The 18,983-nt window shown below is 38.7% G+C and overlaps 1 protein-coding gene across 1 annotated transcript in view; it reads right to left on the minus strand.

Annotated features, from left to right (window-relative positions):
- Positions 1–18,983, minus strand: part of CPB2 (carboxypeptidase B2 (plasma)) — a 122,693-nt gene that overhangs the window by 80,322 nt on the left and 23,388 nt on the right. The window contains exon 3 of the mRNA XM_006837687.1: positions 4,066–4,141. Within this exon, the coding sequence (XP_006837750.1) occupies positions 4,066–4,141 (76 nt within the window). The remainder of the gene's footprint in view (positions 1–4,065; positions 4,142–18,983) is intronic.

Below are 18,983 nucleotides of genomic sequence, written 5' to 3' on the forward strand. Positions count from 1 at the left end.
TCTACATTTCCTGCAGCAATTAGCCAGGTTGGGCTTTATGCCACATAGCTTCCAAGCAATTTAATGAATACTTTAGAAAAATAAATAAGTAGATGCTAATAATACTTTTTACTATGAAAATAGTAGTACATTATGTAGGATAGAAGATTGATAATTAGTACAAATAATAAGGTAGTGCAAGCATTGATGATTAATAGAAACATATGTTACTAAGAAAATGTAATCAGGTGTCTGATAAGTAGAAATGATTTGTGTAAAGCTTGACTTAATCTTTTAGTAGAAACAAGAAGAAACAGTTTATCACATACTGGGAAAGGAGATGAAAGTCAGTTTGAACATCACAGAAATATTTTTGTCAAAGTTGCCTAATGACCCGGTGCAAGAATGTTGTGATAAACTGTGTAATAATTCAAGAAAAGATCAAAGTGTCAATTTATTATGTACTGTGTAGTTTTAAGTATAAAAATAAAGACTTGCTGAGCTGCGCCAGAACAACAGGCAGACAGAGAAAGAGAACCTCTCAATTGCTTTCATTTTCGCTGACTCCGCGTCTCCTCTCATGTCCCACAACCCCGCGTGAGTTGGACTCCTGCTGCATTTAGGTATTATCCTATCATACAGGATAGATCTTGAGCAAGAAAAGTTAGTCCATCAAGGAAAACCTCCTTCTAGGACTAAAACTCAAATGGAACCCATGATTAGTCTAGAATGCTTGCTGATCACTACTAGATTCTACTTGTGAGTACAAGTGCAGGAAATGCAGCGATGAAGACATGGACTGGGTTTGGCCATATACCACGGATACCCAATGACCTTGAGATGAGAGAAAGAAGAAGGAGGGCTAACTGCTCTGAAGTTTAACAAGATGTGTGAACTCCTGAGCCCATGGGCACTAACCTATCCCTGGGGGCTAGGGCTGACAGTGAAGTGGCCAGCTGGTCTGAAGTGCAGGAAGGTGTGCGTGAACTCCCAAACTTGCAGCTAGTACTCATTTGACCTAGCTTGGATGGGTAGCTGACCAGAACTCAGCCAGATGAAGATAAAGATGCTTGATACTGTAAGTATAAATTGCTATAATTTGATGAGTTGGACTTTTACTTATGGATGCAGTTGCTCAAAATTCCAACCAGAATGGAAGGATATATTAAAGAACAACTTTGTTTCCTCAGCGTACTCGGTTGATAGGGATGGGCTACCAAAAAAGTGTGTGTGTGTGTGTTGCGGCGGGGGGGGGGGGTTGTTATAAAGGCAGGAGTGGCTGGCTTACAAGCTTAAGTGTGCTTAATTTCAGAATGAGGTTGTTAAGATAGAATTCCCACTGAAAAATTTTCCTCTTTTTCAGATGGATGTAGTGAAAGAGAATAGGGGGTAATGGTGTTGTTGTTAGGTGCCATCCAATCAGTACCAACTCATAGCAACCTTATTCACAACAGAACGAAACACTGCCCAGTTCTGCATCAACCTCACAATCGTTGCTACACCCAAGCCCATTGCTGCTCAGCTGTGTTAATCCATCTCGTTGGGGCTCTTCCTCTTTTTCTCTGGTCCTCCACTTTACCAAATATGATATCCTTCTCCAGGGACTGGTCCCTCCTGACAATATGCCTGGAGTATGAGAGATGAAGTCTCAACATCCTGGCTTCCAAGGAGCACTCTGGCTGTACTTCTTTCAACACAGATTGGTCTGTTATTTTGGCAGTCCATGGTACTTTTAATTTTCTTCTCCAACACCATAACTCAAATGTATCAATCTTCTACCTTATTCATTATCCAATTTACATGCATATGAGGTTACTGAAAATACCATGGCTTGAGTCAGGCACACCTTAGTCCTCAAACTGACACCTTTGCTCTTGAACACTTTAAAGTGTTCTTGTGCAGTAGATTTGCCTAATGCAATACATTGTTTAATTTCTTGATGATGATAGGAGTTTATGATTCAATTGTGAGTAATTGTTATCAGGATTAATTGTGATTGTAATAACTGCAATTTTAGAAGATATATAACTAAAAGTGGGGAGTAGTTAATCTTTCATTTCAGGAACAGAGGATCCCAGGACCATCTAAAAGGAAGAGCATGAGTGGAGCATGAGATCCTACCTAGAAAAGCGGCAACAGCAGAGATGCTGGTATGGAGAGACAGAACAGTTGTGGGCTCTAGGCCTATGGACTGACTATGGCTATGTGTCTGCAGGCAGAAGGCTGGCTTGCAGAATGTGACCTTTGGACACTTATATATATATATATATATATATATATATATATATATATATATATATATTTTATTTGTATGTGTACCTCAGATATTTGCTTTGTTCATATGTGAATTATAAGATGTAAATGGGGAACCACATGGAGGAAGTAGGATAACTGTTGTTGCAGGGTGAAAATTGTAATCATTGAGATGAAACAAAATGTATAATTTGTTAAATGTAAAGCTGATGATCTTGTCTTTAAACCTTCACTCAACTCATAATAAAAAGCTTTAAAAAAACAACAACAACCCCCCCCAAAAAAAAAACCCAAGGTGGATCTTGAAATGTTCTCTCTGAAGAGGAATTGTGGCTCCATTCCTCTTAAATTTCACCCCTGACATAGTGAATGAGAGGTTTCTCCCATTCAAAATGGCCAATAGCAGTCCATTTCAACTCATTAATGTCTAAGGTCTTGATCTTTATGTATTTCAGTTCATTTTTGATGACTTACAATTTTCCTAGATTCATACTTTGTATATATATATTCCATGTTCGGATTAGTAATGGATGTTTGTAGTTTTTTTTTTTTTTTTTTTCCTTTCTCATTTTGAGCTGTGTCCCATCAGCAAATGAAGGTCCTGAAAGCTTATCTTCATCTACATCATTAAGGTCAACTCTATTTTGCCTTCCAACCTGAGGGGTTCATCTTCCAGAGCCATACCAGACATTTCCCCTTTGTTATAGAGTCCTAGTGTGGTGCTGTACGATAAATACGGGACTGTTAACCACACGTTTGACAGCTCAAACCCATCAGCCACTCCTTGGGAGATATATCAGGGTTTCTCTGAGTTAGAACCAACTAAATGACACTTAATTAATAACAATTCATAAGCTTTTCAGTGGCTAAACTTTCAGAAGTGATCTGCCCCCTTCCTAGTCTGCCTTAGTCTCAAAGCTCCACTGAAAACTGTCCACCATGGGTGACCCTGTTGGTATTTAAAATATCAATGGTACACCTTCAGCATCAGAGAAACACACAAGCCACCACAGTATAGCAAACTGACAGAGACATATGAGGGGGCTTCAAAAAGTTGGTGAAAAGTTTTCATTGTCTATCTATTCCATTTTTCTGCAAAATATTTGAAACCCTCTCATACAGGAAAAGCATTATGTGACACAGAAATGGAAACTGGAATGATATGCCTATACATCAAAGACTGCTGGCCATCTCAAAAGCCAAGAGAAAGGCATGAAACAGATTCTCCACTTGAGCTTTCAGAGAGAGAACATGACCCATCCGAAGCATTGATCTTTGAGGTCTGGCTTCCAGAATTGTAAGAAAATGATTTCTGTTGTTTTAAGCTACTCAGTTTGTGGTAGCTTGTTACCTCCTGATTAAAAGCCATGGTGTTGTAGGCAAAGTTCTATTGAACTGTTATCATTATAGTATTCCTGTTACTACACAAATTCATCCTCAAGTTACTATTATAAAACTGGCTGAAAATCCAGTTGCACGAAGGAAGAAGGTTTTATTTGGGAAACCAACAAAATCACAGGGTATGAGAATGGGAAGAGTGCTATAAGAAGAAACCCTGGTAGCATAGTGGATTGTGAGCTGGGCTGCTAACCACAAGGTCAGCAGCTCGAATCTACCATTTGCTCCAAGGAAGAAAGATGAAACTTTCTGCTCCCATAAAGATTTACAGCCTCGGAAAATGCTATGTAGACTTGTTGTGAGTCAGAACTGACCCCATGGCTCATAACCACCACCATATTGGATACACGTATGTCAGACAAACATGGAAGGGAACATGGCACACATTGCATATCCCAATGAAACCAATATAAAGATAAATCAGGGAGAAATTACCTCGTATGTTGTAGTAAGGTTTTTCAGAATTTCAACTTGCCTAGAACTTCTGGGAAGAGCAGATAAAACCTGGCCACTGGCAAAAAATAAAAGAGGATTTTGACATTAAAAAAAAGTGAACGTGAGATAAAATATACTGGGAAGGGCTTCTAACTAACAGTAAAATAAAACATTTTAAATGTTAAAAGGAGAGTGGGTGTCACTTTAGACTATGTGTAAAAAGAGAACTTATATTCTCTCTTTTTTTTTTTCCTTCCAAGTAATTGCAAAATCAAGAGCTTTCTTTCATGGGAGTCAGTTTGTTGAGTATTTACATTTTTCTTCTCCATTGTGTGTAAATTTTTCTAATGAAATATTTTATATTTACACTAATTTTGCTAATACCTTGTTTTTACATAATAAAACCAACATCTGTGGCTCCATTGGCTCACTTGAAAAATTCAACTTGACAGATATTCTTGAAGTTTCCCATGTGTTCCTCTCTAGCACAGAGGTTATCTACTACCCTAAATTTTTGGTTTTGACTATTCATTTGCTTTTCTTTGTATGTACAGCCCATATCTCTGGATTCTTAAACAATATGCCTAGCTTTTCTTGATTAATATCTTTATAAAAAAGTTATAGCTGTAGGTATTCATTGATATCTTGTTTTTTCACTTAACATTTTATCTTCAAGATTATAATTTCTACTGAGGTTTCTAGTTATAATTCATATGAGCAAGAATTTCTCTATGAGTTTAATTACTATCTCATGTGGTAGGCCTATTCTTAATTTCACAGGGTATTGTCAAAAATTTCCCCAAAACTTTTCTGTCAATTTATATATCCATTAGTTGCAAAAAGTACTTTTTATTGATCTTCATCCTTGCCAGCACTTGACACTATCTGATTTTTAAACACTTCATCTCATGATTGTGAAATGGAATGTTGTTGTTATTCAAACCTTACTTTTTTATCTCATTAATGAAATAGAGTTATTTTCATTCTATCATCGGTCATTCATACTTCCTTTTATATTATATGCTTATTCATGTTAATTGTCTTAAGTTTTTTATTAGGTTGTTTGCTGCTCCTCAGAAACCCTGTACAGGATCACTATGAGTCAAAACTGACTCCATGGCACTTAACAATATACGTCTTTAAAACTTGATTAGTAGAAGTTCTCGCTACATTCTAGATTCTAAACATTTGTCAGTTATATATATTACTACTCTACCAGTTTGTGATTTGCATTTCTCTTTATGGTGTATTATTAATCTTTCATTTCCTTTTGTGCATGTTTTGTGTATTCAGAATTCTTTCCTAATGCCTGGATCAGAAAGATAGTCTTTTAAATGGCCTTTGTCTTTCTCATTTGCATTTTAAATCCATTTGGAAATTGTTTGTATACAATGTGAGAAAGAAATGCAGTTCCTTTCTTCTTAGCATCATTTATTAAACCTTTGATACTTTTCACAGGGACTTGCTATAACAATTCTTTCATATTCTGTATTTCCATACATTTTGGCAGACACAGGGTAGTTCATCATACCATTTCCTCTTCCTGGTCACTCAGCCTTCCTTGTTGAGTTGAGAAGATCACCTTGAATTCTTGCCAAGGGGAATGAGAGCAAGAGTTATGCGAATCTTCATGTACACACACTCTTTCTCATCCTTGTATCAAAGAATCTCCAGTTGGTGGAATTGTGAAATGAAGGCAGGCCAGAGTTTCATGTCGGAGGACAGCACCAGAGAAAGGCCTGTGTGACCTTTATTGATTAATGACATCAGTGAAAAGTCAACCTTTGTTTTATTTTCAAGGTTGCATTGTAAGGCCTAAAATTTCAGGTGCTGCCCAAATGCCTATAGGCCAACTGGAAAGATATATCACATCCAGCTAGCCCTCTATCAGCCAGATCACTTTCATTCTATTGGTCAACTTACATGTCTCACTTCCCTGCCAGCCCACTGAATTCTTCAAAAAGCCAATCATATCCTCTTGTGGAAACTAAGGGGCCCCTCCCCTATTGTTACTACAAAGCCTGCGGCCCACAGCCCCTGCTGGTTCATTCTATTCCTGAACACAACTCACACATGGGCCTGTATGGTGTGTGGTTTCCTTCTCTCTCAGACTGTGAGTTCATGGAATAATAAACTGCTGCCAATCTCATCTGGCATCATGTGTTCAGCCACCTTACTCTAATTGGGGTGGAGGATATCTCTATGAAGCAATGAATCTGAGGTGCTCAGAATTTGGCACCTATAAAAAACCTGTACCAAAGGAAAGAATCCTGAGAGCAGCTTAGGAAAAATGAAAATTTCTATATGCAGGAGAACCAACAAGACTAAGCTCTGATTTCTCAGCAGAAATGCAGGCAAGAAACTCTGAAAGAAAATATTGCCAACCAACAATCATATACACAGCAAAGCTGTCCCTCAAATAAGACAGTGAAAATAGGACATTTCCAGATAGACAGAAAATAAAGGAATTTGTAATGACCAGACCAACTTTACAAAAAATGCAAGAGGGTGTCCTTTGTACTGAGAACCAACAACAACAGCCAACAATCTGAGATTACTGTACATGACAACACCACCCAGAAATAGATCTATATATGTTGCTGTTATTAAGTGCCATCAAGTCGGTTCTGACACACAGCGGCCCTGTACAGAATTTCCAAGGAGCAGCTGGTGAATTTGAACTATTGGCCTGTCAGTTCAAATGGACTCAATCCAGATGTACAAGTATTTAAAGTAAAACAAACCTACAAGACTAAAAATAGGGAACCAGAAATACCAATTTATAATGAAGTCAACTATAAAGCCAAACAGGGAATAGTGTAGGTACAGAACTTTCACATGGTGAGGAGGTAGATTTTAAGATAAAACAGACCGTTTTAAATGTGGAAAAATTAAGAAATTTCAAGAAAACATCCAAGAAAATTAATATACGTTTACATCAAAATAAAAAAGAAGAAAATCAAAAGGTTTAGTAAACATTAACATAACAGAAATGAAAATGAAAAGAAAACCAACAAACAAGACTAATTCAGCAGAAAATTATGTGGAACAGGAAAGTAGCAGCTCCACAAAAAACCCACAGCAATCAGTTCATGTAGTTGTTTTTGTTAATGCCATAAAGTCAGTTCTGACTCATAGCAATCTTTTGTAGGGCTCCCAAGGAGCAACTGGCAGGTTTGAATCGCTGACCTTGTGGTTCACAATCCAGTCTTATGCTGCACTACCACACCAGAAGCCATGGATTAAATGTACAGGTCAAGAGACCCAGAGTAGCAGAATGGATAAGAAAACAAGCTTCTTTAATTGCTGACTATAATTGTTGTTGTTGTTGTTAGGTGCCATCGGGTTGGTACTAACTCATAGCAATCTTTATGCACAGCAGAACGAAACACAGTTACTGATGAAAATCAAAGCACACAGCCGTTGCATAGTCATGACAAGCTAAGGTCAACACTGTGGAAAATAAGTATTCCAGAACATTAACCTGGATAGACACCAAGAGGCAGTCATTCAAACAGAACAAGCAAACACTGAATGGTTTGAAATCAGGAAAGATGTGCACCAGGGTTGTATTCTTTCACCATACTTATTCAATCTGTATGCTGAACAAATAGCCTGAGAAGCTGGATGACATGAAGAAGAACATGACATCAAGATTAGAGAGATGCTAAAGCAAATGGAAGAAGTGAGAAGGTGCAAGAACTGAACAGAACATTTCAAAAAATATTTGAGAAGAAAAAGCCAAATATTATAGCAAAATGTGCAAAGCATTTCTCAAGCTGAGGGAACTGAAGAAAATTATTGAAGGATTCTATGGGCAAAATATCAAGCCATGGTATTTTCAATAACCTTGTATGCATGCAAAAGCAGGACAGTGAATAAGGAAGACCATAGAAGTATTGACGCTTTTGAGTTATGGTGTTGGAGGAGAATATTGAAAGTGCCATGGACTGCCAAAAGAACCAATAGATCCATTTTGGAAGAAGTGCAGTCAGAGTGCTCCTTGGAGGCCAAGATAGCCAAATTTCATCTCTCATACTTCAGACATATTGTCAGGAAGGACCAGTCGCTGGAGAAGGATATCATGTTTAGTAAGGTGGAGGGTCAGAGAAAATGAGGAAGACTCCCAACGGGATGGATTGGTCAAGTGGCAGCATCGATGGACTCCAGTGTGGCAACAGTAGTGAGGTTGGTCCAGGATCGGGCAGTGTTTCATTTTGCTGTGCATAATGTCGCTATGGGTCAGTACCCACTCAATGGTACCTTACAACAACAACAACATGGGCAAAATACTGAATGATGCAGAAAATATGAAATGAAGATGAAAGAAATATTCACTGTACCAACACTCACTGTACCAAAAAGAAATGATTGACGTTAATCCATTTCAAGAAGTAGCATATGACCAAGAACCAGTGATCCTAAAGGAAGGTGCATTGAAGCCATTGGCAAATAACAATACACAGGGAACTAGTAGAATACAAAGTGAAATCTTTCAACAAAGTGAGTCAGCACAGGAGGCACTTATTCATCTATGATAAGAAATTTGGAATACAGCTACCTGGCCAACTGACTGGAAGAGTTCCATATTTGTGTCCATTCCAAGGAGAGGTGACCCAATGGAATACAGAAATCACTGTACAATATCATTGATATTCCTTACGAGTAAAGTTTTACTAAAGGTAATACAAAAATGGCTGCAACCAGATATTGATAGACAATGATCAGAAGTTTAAGCCAGTTTCAGAAGAGGATATGGAATGAGGGATATCATTGCTGACGTCAGATGGATTTTGGCTGAAAGCAGAGAATACCAGAAAGATTTTTACCTGTGCTTTATTGGTTATGCAAAGGCTTTCGAATCTGTAGATGATGATAAACTATGGACAACATTGTGAAGCATGAGTGTTCCAGAACACTTAATTATGCTCATGAGGAACCTGTACATAAACCAAGAGGCAGTTGTTTAAACAGAACAAGGGAACACTGAATAGTTTAAAATTAGTGCACCAGGATTGTATTCTTTCACCATACTTATTTAACCTGTATGCTGAGTAAATAATCTGAGAAGCTGGATTATATGAAATAAAACATGGCATTAGAATTGGAGGAAGATTCATTAACAACTTGCGATATACAGATGATACAACTTTCTTGCTGAAAGTGAAGATGACTTAAAATTCTGTTCTATTGTGCATAGGGTCGCTCTGAGTCAGTACCCACTTGATGTCACCTAACAACAACAGCATTAACAACCTGTGACATACAGATGATACAACCTTGCTTGCTGAAAGCAAAGAGGACTTAAAATACTTACTGATGAATATCTAAGACCCCAGCCTTTGGTATGGTTTACACCTCAATGTATCCTTACCACTGGACCAGTAAAAAACACCATGATAAATGGAGAAAGGACTGAGGTTGTCACAGACTTCGTTTTGCTTATTTCCATTATCAACACTCACAGAAGCAGCAGTCAAGAAATCAAACGACATATTACATTAGGCAAATCTGCCGCACAAGACCTCCTTAAAGTGTTCAAGAACAAAGATATCAGTTTGAGGACTAAGGTGCACCTGATCCAAGCCATGGGATTTTAGTAGCCTCATATGCATGTGAAAGTTGGACAATGAATAGGAAGACCATAGAAGAATTGATGCACTTGTACTATAGTATTGGAGAAGAATATTAAAAGTACCATGTACTATCAAAAGAACAAACAAATCTGCAATGGAAGAAATGCAGACAGAATGCTCCTTAGAAGCCAGGATAGCGAGAGTTTGTCTCTCATACTTGGACATATTATCAGCAGAGACCAGTCCATGGAGAAGAACAGCAAAAAAAAAAAAAAAAAAATGGGCTAGAGCTTAACAACAATTGTGAGGATGGTGCAGTACTAGGCAGTGTTTCGTTCTGTTGTGCGTACGGTTGCTACTAGTCGGAACTGACTTGACTGCACTTAAACACAATATGTGATTAGTTGAATGTAAAACTGATGATTTGCCCTGTAAACCTTCACTCAATTCACAATAAAATGTTAAAAAATTTTTTTTCTATATTCTTATTTTAAACTCATTTTGTACTTTTGCTTCCAATGAATATGGACAAACATGAACCAGATTTACCCTTCCACCTGAAACAACCAAAATCAATCAACTTACCAAACAAAGAAAAAATATATGAAACAATGGAACTCAAGACTCTGGACATCATGGGCACGAAGACTACAAGTGGCATAGTATTCTGGATTAGATACTGAGCAGAAAAGGACATTAGTGAGAAAGCTGCTGAAATCCAAATCAAGTTTAGAGTTTCATAACCTAACAATGGTGTTTCCATAGTCTTGACAAACATATTGTAGAAATGTAAGGTGTTAACTTTAAGGAAAGCTGCATGAGACAATGCAGAGACTCTCTGTGAATTAAAAAAGATTCCAAATAATTTTTTTACTTTATGCCAAGACCTCTGGAAGCACAAAAGAGGCCAAGAGAACTTCTGCTTGTCAGTACTAACGGCTCGGTGGTGAGAGACACAGAACCAGAACAGCACTGCTTGGGGAATGGCCCCCTGATCATTGATGCCAAGTGTAGGAGCTGTTGTTTAGGGAGAGAGAAGATGGTCGCAAGACAGAAATGAGGTTGGAAACTTTTGTCAGCTTTCATCCTGAGATGGCTTTGAATGTATACTGAGGAATTTGGACTTTCGTTTACAGGCATTTAGGAGTTAGCAGAGTGATAACTTCTGCCTTGTTATTTATAAGAATAATTTAGAAAGCAAAATGGATGACGGTGTTTTATTTTGGGAAGTCCAATGAAAAGATGGTAAATTCTGTAAATAAGTCTATGGAAACTTGATTCCCAGAAACCATAGACTGGGAAATGTTATATCAATCACGGTACAATCGTAAGGAGCCCTAGTGGTTCAGCAGTTAGGTACTCAGAGGCTAACCCAAAGGTTAGTGTTGGAAACTGACCACTAACTCCGCAGGAGAAACATGTGAATATCTGCGTCCATAAGGATGGTTGTTGTTCTTAAGTGCTGTTGAGCCACTCATAGAGGGTCTGTTTTCAAGTTTCTGAAGCTATAAATCTTTACGGGAGAAAAAAACATCATCTTTCACCAGTCTGTAAAGATCACGGCCTTGGAAATCCTATGGGACAGTTCTGCTCTGTCTTGGATGATCTCTATGAGCCAGAATTGGCTTGATGGCATTGGGAATCTGTACAAACACAGAGAAATGCATGAAAGGATGGTCACCGTAACTTAAACGTTGCTATCTGAAGGTGGTGCATTTTCAGTGGCTTTCTCCATAATGTTATCCTTTCCCCATATTATTTATTTATTTTTTTTTTCATAAAGAATTCACTCTTTTATTTAACTGGAGGAAGAAAGCTTATGAAAAACACTACTCTTCCTGCTTTTCAGGGTGTCGTGACCCTTTCTCCAGCGCGTTCCTTCTTGTGCTACTAAACAGCATCCTTTGGGTCCTGAAATAGAACAGACTCACTTAGTGGGTTTTCTAGTGTTACGTAGTATTTTCAGGACTTTTTATTTTTTTAACTTCTGATACAATATACTTAGCAAAATGCCTGCCAACACAATTTCCACATATGCATCTCAATTGCATTGATTACATTTTCCATGTTGTACCACCATTATCCTTATCCTTAACCAACATTATTTTCATTCTTGCATGCCCCATTCTATGAATCTTTTCTTGCCTTTTCCTATGTTAATTCTGGCATTTTTCATTTACTTAGTGAAGGTCATTGCTCTTTCAAGTTTCCAGTAACTCTCCTTGTTGTTGCTGTTGTTCACGGGCACATAGCATTTCCCAAGGATCTCCTAGAATTTAAATCCTGTATGTGATTTATGGACAAGTGTACCTATAAAATCACTATGAGTTGGAATTTACCCAATGGCAAAAGTTTTTGCACTTGAGCCCTAGTGGCATAAGTGGTTAAGTGCTCAACTGCAACAGAAAGGTTGGTTTAAAGCCACCCAGTGGCTTTTTGGAAAAAAGACCTATATGGTCAAGGAAACGCTGTAGACCAGTTCTACTCTATCTGTGGGGTTGCTTTGGTCTACATCATCTCAACGGCACCTAACAGTAACATTAAAGCACCACCTTAGGGATTTAGTTAGGCCCTTTCTTTATTAACATACCCAACATTTCCACAGCTAGATCATGTTCCTGCTTAACCCTCGTTATTAGTTTGGAGGCCAGGGTGGGTATGGGAAGAAATCTGAGGGCAGTCAGTAGGGGATGCCATTTCTGAATGGGGATCCCTGATAGCAACGGGGCCACAGGGTCTCCATATAATAGAAACCAGGTGGCAAGGCTTAATCACCAAGTGGACACAATCATTGTAATGAGCAGCAACGTCAGAGTAACCGCCAGAAGGACATGCTGTATGGAATGCCATGGATTTGATAAAGAGATCACGGCATTTTAGAGGCAAGGGACATATTCTGCCAACTGGAGTATTGCTCGATCTATACAATCAAAAGAAATCCAAGATGGATAGTCAAGGAGACTGAAAACAACTGTCCCAATAAAAAAGCCACAATCCTTTACCCAGTTTCTGGACCTGATCCAGTTCTCAAATCCAGAAGTATGGCCTAAGGAGAATCCAGGTCCCCATGAGGAAAGACTTTGCATCAGTATGCTGTAGTTCTTAGGTACGGATGAATAAAATACAAGATACATATTTAAGGATATAGATAGGATCATGACACACTCATTACCACCTAAAATGAAATGCATCTATTCAGGCCCAGGGATAACAAAAGTGAGGTCCCAGAAAGAATATCTCAAAAATGCTTAAAAAGTTCAAACCCAGATGAGAAAAGTTAGGTGTGTGTTAGGAGGGAGAGAAGCTTTTCTTATAAAGATTGAGACATCTGAATAATCCCTTGGCTGGACAAGGCATTCTAATTACCAAACTGTTTGCATTCTAACATGATCCAAGGATTATCAATCACTTCAGTGAGTTCTGAAAAGTCACAGGATTGTCTAACTTTTTAAGCAAGAGCAATGAAAGATGATCCAGAAGCACAAAAAGGAACAGGCCATGGGAGATGAACCTGTTGGCCAGATATCTGAAGTTAGACAATTATCTTGTTGTTGTTAAAGCGCCGTCAAGTCAGATTGACTCATAGTGACTCTGTGTAGGGTTTCCAAGGAGTGGCTGGTGGGTTTGAACCGTCAACCTTGCAGCTAGCAGTCCATTGTTTAGTCTACAGTGTCACACTAGAGCCCCAAGATAATTACAGTATTTAAAAAATAACCGTTTGATTAAAAAACAAAACCAGAAACAGAGAATAAGAAATAAAAGCAAAGTGACATAACAAATCGGCTAACACAAAAAGTATAGTGAGTCGCATAGAGGACAAATCAATTTTCCAAGACCGAAAAATAAGCAATTGCCAACTCATGGCAACCTCATGTGTGTCAACTTCATGTGCTCCATTGAAAATGGCTGCTTTTTAAAAATTAGATCACTAAGCCTCTCTCTGTGGGAAAAAGATGAGGCTTTCTGCTCCCATAAAGATTAACAGCCTCAGAAACCCTATACAGTGTGGTTATGAGTTGTAACTGACTCCATGGCACAAAATCATGACCACCAAGCCTTTTGTACAAGGCACTTTGGGGTAGACTTGAACCTCCATCCTTTGGTTAGCAGCCAAGCACATTTCCTGTTTGCACCACACAAAGACTCCAAATTATCCAAGTCCACAGGATTAATAAGTAGCAGATCTGAGGTTCCATTCAATTCTCCAAATCCTGAGCTTTTGACGTGTATGCACACTGTTTAGTGACTTTGGCCCATCAAAGTTTGCTTTCTACTATGTCCATCAAGGTTTACTTTCTACAGTTCACACTTGTCTTGATTCTGAAAGGTTAATTTTTGAACTTAAAAAGCTGATGACATTGAAGGAATGAGTCACTAGGCTTGAGGACTCTAGACCATAGTCATGAGGGCCATCAAGATCAACTGCTGGCATGACATAGTCCACAAAAACAATCATACTTTGCTGAGTAGTGACTGGAGTCTTAACAGCTCAGGAATGGCCAACTAAGTTGCTGCAATTGGTTTCTCCCTCTTAAAGAAGAGTGAAGAAAATCAAACAGACATGGAAAGAGTTCCTTCAAAGGACTAATGGATTACACATACCTCAGCCTCTATGACTCTAAGACCCAAAGAACTAGATGGTGCTCAGCTACCATTGCTGACTGCTCTGAAAAGGATCACAAAGGAAGGTCCTGGATATAGTGGAAGAAAAATGTGGACTAAGTTCAAAATTAAAAAAAAAAAAAAAACTTTAAAATTTTTTACTAGTCTGAGACAGACTTATGGGACCCCTGAGACTATGGCTCCTGTTGTTGTTAAGTGCTATTGAGTCAGTTCTGACTCAAAGTGACCCTGTATATGGTTTCCAAGGAGTAGTTGGTGGGTTTGAACCACTGACCTTGAGGTTAGCAGGCCAGTGCTTATTCTAAAATGCCACACTTAAAGACCCTTTAGAACTGAAACTAAACTCACCCCATTGGATCAACTTTCAGCCAAATGAAAGCTCTATAAAGAAACCATAATACCAAGGAGGTGTGCATTTCTTAGAACCCTCAACCATAGGAGAACCAAACGGCAGCATTAGTCCTGGGATAAAGTTCAGAAGACTCGCTACTCATCTGTCAAATTGTTGTCCTGACTATTGTGGTGGCTGTGTGTTGTTTTGATTCAGGAAGCTATGCTGGCAGTATTTTCAATACCAGTAGGGCACCCTTGGTAGACAGGTTTTAGTGGACCTTCCAGACAAAGGTAGACTAGGAAGTAGAAGAAGTGGACAACTTCTGAATGGTTAGCTACTGAAAAATTAATGAATCGCAGAAGAATCTTGTCAGATATGATGCCGGAAGATGAATTCCTCAGGCTGGAAATCATTCAAAATATGACTAGGGAAGAACTGCCTCCTCAAAGGAGAGTTGGACAAAATAACATGAGCAGACTAAAACATTCAGGGCCTTCATTTACTTATGAGTCCCGGTGTGGCACTGTGGGTTAACGCAAAGTCAGTTTTAACCACAAGGTTGGCGGTTCAAGTTCACCAGCCACTCCTAGGAAACCCTATACAGGGTTGCTATGACTTGCTATGAGTCAGAACCAACTTGACGGCACTTAACAACAACAATTTACTTATGGGACACAACTTAAAATGAGAAGAAACCGTGCAAATATCAATTAAAAATCAGAACATGGAATGTACAAAGTATGAAAATTGGAATATGTCAAAAATGGAATGGAATGCATAAAGATCAATATCCTAGGCATTAGTGAGCTAAAATGGATTGGTATTGGTCATTTCAAATGAGACAATCGTATGGTTTACTATGCTGGGAACAATAAATGCTGGTAAGAAGAGAAACGGCATTGAATTCATCATCAAAAAGAGCATTTGAAGATCTTTCATGAAGTACAATGCTGTCGGTTGTATACCTACAAATCAGTAAATACTATTATTATTCAAATTTATGCACCAATTACTAAAGTAATGATAACAAAATTGAAGAATTCTACCCACTTCTCCAGTCTGAAATTGATGAAATACTCATCAAGATGCATTGATAATCGCTGGTTATTTGAATGTGAAAGTTGGAAACAAAGAGAAAGGATCACTAGTTGGAATATATGACCTTGGTTATAGAAATGATGCTCGCAATCACGTGGTAGAATTTTGCAAGGCAAATGACAAATATATTTTTCAACAATGTAAATGGCAACTATACATGTGAACCTCATCAGATGGAGTATACAGGAATCAAATTGTGGGAAGAGACATTGGAAAACCTCAATGTTGTTTTGGTGTGAAGTGCTGTTGAATTGGTTCCAACCTATAGCGACCCTGTATAGGGTTTCCAGGAAGTAGCTGGTGAGCTTGAATCACTGACCTTGTGGTTCAAATGAATCTTGCAGTCCAGCACATTAAGCTCAATACATCAATTAAAAAAAAGCCATGGACCTACTGTGGAACAGATCATCAACTGTTCATATGCAATTCAGGCTAAAACTGAAGAAAATTAAAACAAGTCAATGAAGCTTAAAAATATGACCTTGAATATAATCCCCTTGAAATTAGAGACCATTCAAGAACAGATTTGATGCATTAGACACTAATTAACAAAAACCAGAAGTGTGGAATAATGTCAAGAATATCGTTCATGAAGAAAGCAAAAAGTGATTAAAAAGATCAGAAAGAAAGAAAAAAACAAAATGGATCTCAGAAAAGACTCTGAAACTTAGTCTTGAGCATAGAGAAACTCAAGCAACTGGAAGAAATAAAGACGTAAAAGAGAGGAACATATTTCAAAGGGCAGCTTTGAAGACAAAGTCAAATATTATAATGAAATATGCAAAGACCCAGAATTAGAAAACCAAATGCGAAGAACACTGCCAGCATTTCTCAAGCTCAAAGAACTGAAGACAAAATTCAAGGCTCTGGTTGCAATATTGAAGGATGCTAAGGAAGTCTGGGGAATCCTGGAGTGGTGCTGTGGGTTAATGCACCAAACTTTAAAGTCGTTTGAACTGCTAGGTTGGTGGTTTGAGCTCACCAGCTGCTCCCTGGAAACCCTATACAGGGTCATTATGGGTTGGAACCGACACAGTGGCACTTAAAAACAACAACAAAGGAATCCTGGTGTGGTGCTGTGGGTTAATGCACTGGACCACAAAGTTGGCCTGAACTGCAAGGTTGGCGGTTCAAGCTTACCTGTCACTCCTCAGAAAGCCTATACAGGGTCACTATGGGTCAGAACCAACTTGACGATAATTAGCAAAAACAACAAAAGGAGCCCTGGTAATGTAGTGGATTATGAGCTGGGCTGCTAATTGCAATGTCAGTAGTTCAAATCTCCCCGTCATTCCTTAGATGAAAGATGAGGCTTTCTGCACCTGTGAGAATTTACAACTTGTGAAACCCTAGAGAGGGTCGCTACTAGTTGGATCCAACTTTGTGCCACACAACTACCACCACCATGGACAAAATATTGAAAGATGCAAGAAGCATCAAAAGAAGATGGAAAGAATACAGAGTCACTGTTTAAAAAACAATTGTTTTAAAATATATATTGAATGATGCAGGAAGCATCAAAAGAAGATGGAAAAATTACAGTCAATGTTTTTTTTTTTTAAAAAAATGGTTGATGTCCAACCATTAAGAGGTAATATATGATCAAGAACTGATGGTTTTGAAGGAAGATGTCTAAGCTGCATGGAAGGGAGTGGTGAAAAGCAATGTTCCAGGAATTGATAGGCTGCAAATTGAAACATTATAATGAATTGGGCTGCGAGCCGCAAGGTTAGCAGTTCGAAACTATCAGTGGTTCTGCGGGAGAAAGATGAATGCAACACCATTCCTTTTCAATTTGTCATTCCCTGCATAGTAAACCATGTGGTTGTCAGATTCACAATGGTCAATAGAAGTCCATTTCAGCTCACTAATGCCTAAGATATCGATGTTGATGCGTTCCATTTCATTTTTGACAACTTCCAATTTTCCCAGATTCATACTTCGTACATTCTATGTTCTGATTTTCAATGGATGTTTACAGCTGTTTCTCTTCATTTTGATTTGTGGCCCATCTGTGAGCTTTTCTCCCCCGAGCTTAACTCTATTCACGTCATTATGGTCAACTCTACTTTAAGGAGGCATTTTTTTCCCCAGTCACATTCTGAGTGCCTTCCCACCTTCCGGTCCTGTATCTGACAGTGTTTCTCTGCTATTCATAGTTTTCAGTGACTAGCAATTCGGAAGTAGTTTGTCACTCTTTCTTCCTAGTCTATCTTTGTTTTGAAACTCATCTGAAACCTGTCCACCATGGGTGACCCTGCTGGTTATTTAAAATACCGGTGGCAGAGCCCTCAGAATCACAGCAACTCAAACCACCACAGCATGACAGACAGACGAGTGGTGGCTGTTTGGTTTTATGTCTATACTGTCTCTTTAAATTTCTATGTCAATCTTGATACAATCCTGATATAATCAAGATACAATCCCCAGCCGATCTCCTCCCTCCCTTCCTTCCTCAGATGGCGGCTGTTTATGCTGGACGTGTGGCCAGAGACGGGTAAGGATCACGTGGAACCTTGGCAACCTAAGACAGAGCCATTGCCATGCTGCAATGAGTTTTGATGACGGGTAAGACTGAGGAATTCACACTGACCGCCTAACACAGGCAGCGTCCCTTAAACAAACAATAAATAAGGGGGAATCTGATGCAGACTGTGCAGACCCAGTCAGGAGGTCAAGACCCTGTGGGCCCAAGCGTTGTTTACCGTCCAAACCATAGGCTCTGAGGATCAGACTTTAGCCACCTAGTAGACATAGCAAACTGTCCCTCATCTGATTATTCAGTAATGTTTGTTAGTAATCTCATACATTAGCCCTGGATATCCACAGACAAATGTAAAAACCTTCCCTAAAAGCCGAGACTGTAAATTCCAAAAAGGCAAGTTCCCCCCAACCCCCCCCCAAAAAAAAGCTAAAGAGGATAGAGAGAAACACTGTTAACTGATGATATATGGAGGGGATAATAATCAATGTAATGAAACAAGCTATATGAATGGTTGAATGTGAAGCTGATGATGTGCCCTGTAAACTTTCACTCAATCCAAAATAAAAACATTTAATTAAAAAAAAAAAAAAGATACAATCAAGATGTTCTCTCCTAATCAAGATAAGCTCTCCCAAGATGGCGGCTCCTGGAACAGCTGAGTGTCTTGATCCAGAAAATAATGGATTTCTGGATTCTCCTGCAAATTCCCCAGCTGTAAACCCTCCTATCCTCCAAACATACCTCAGGCTGCTAATCTCATGGTCAGCAGTTCGAAACTGACAGCTTTTCCGTGGGAGAAAAA

Source organism: Chrysochloris asiatica, unplaced genomic scaffold (assembly GCF_000296735.1).
Source record: "Chrysochloris asiatica unplaced genomic scaffold, ChrAsi1.0 scaffold00022, whole genome shotgun sequence".
Taxonomy (NCBI): domain Eukaryota; kingdom Metazoa; phylum Chordata; class Mammalia; order Afrosoricida; family Chrysochloridae; genus Chrysochloris; species Chrysochloris asiatica.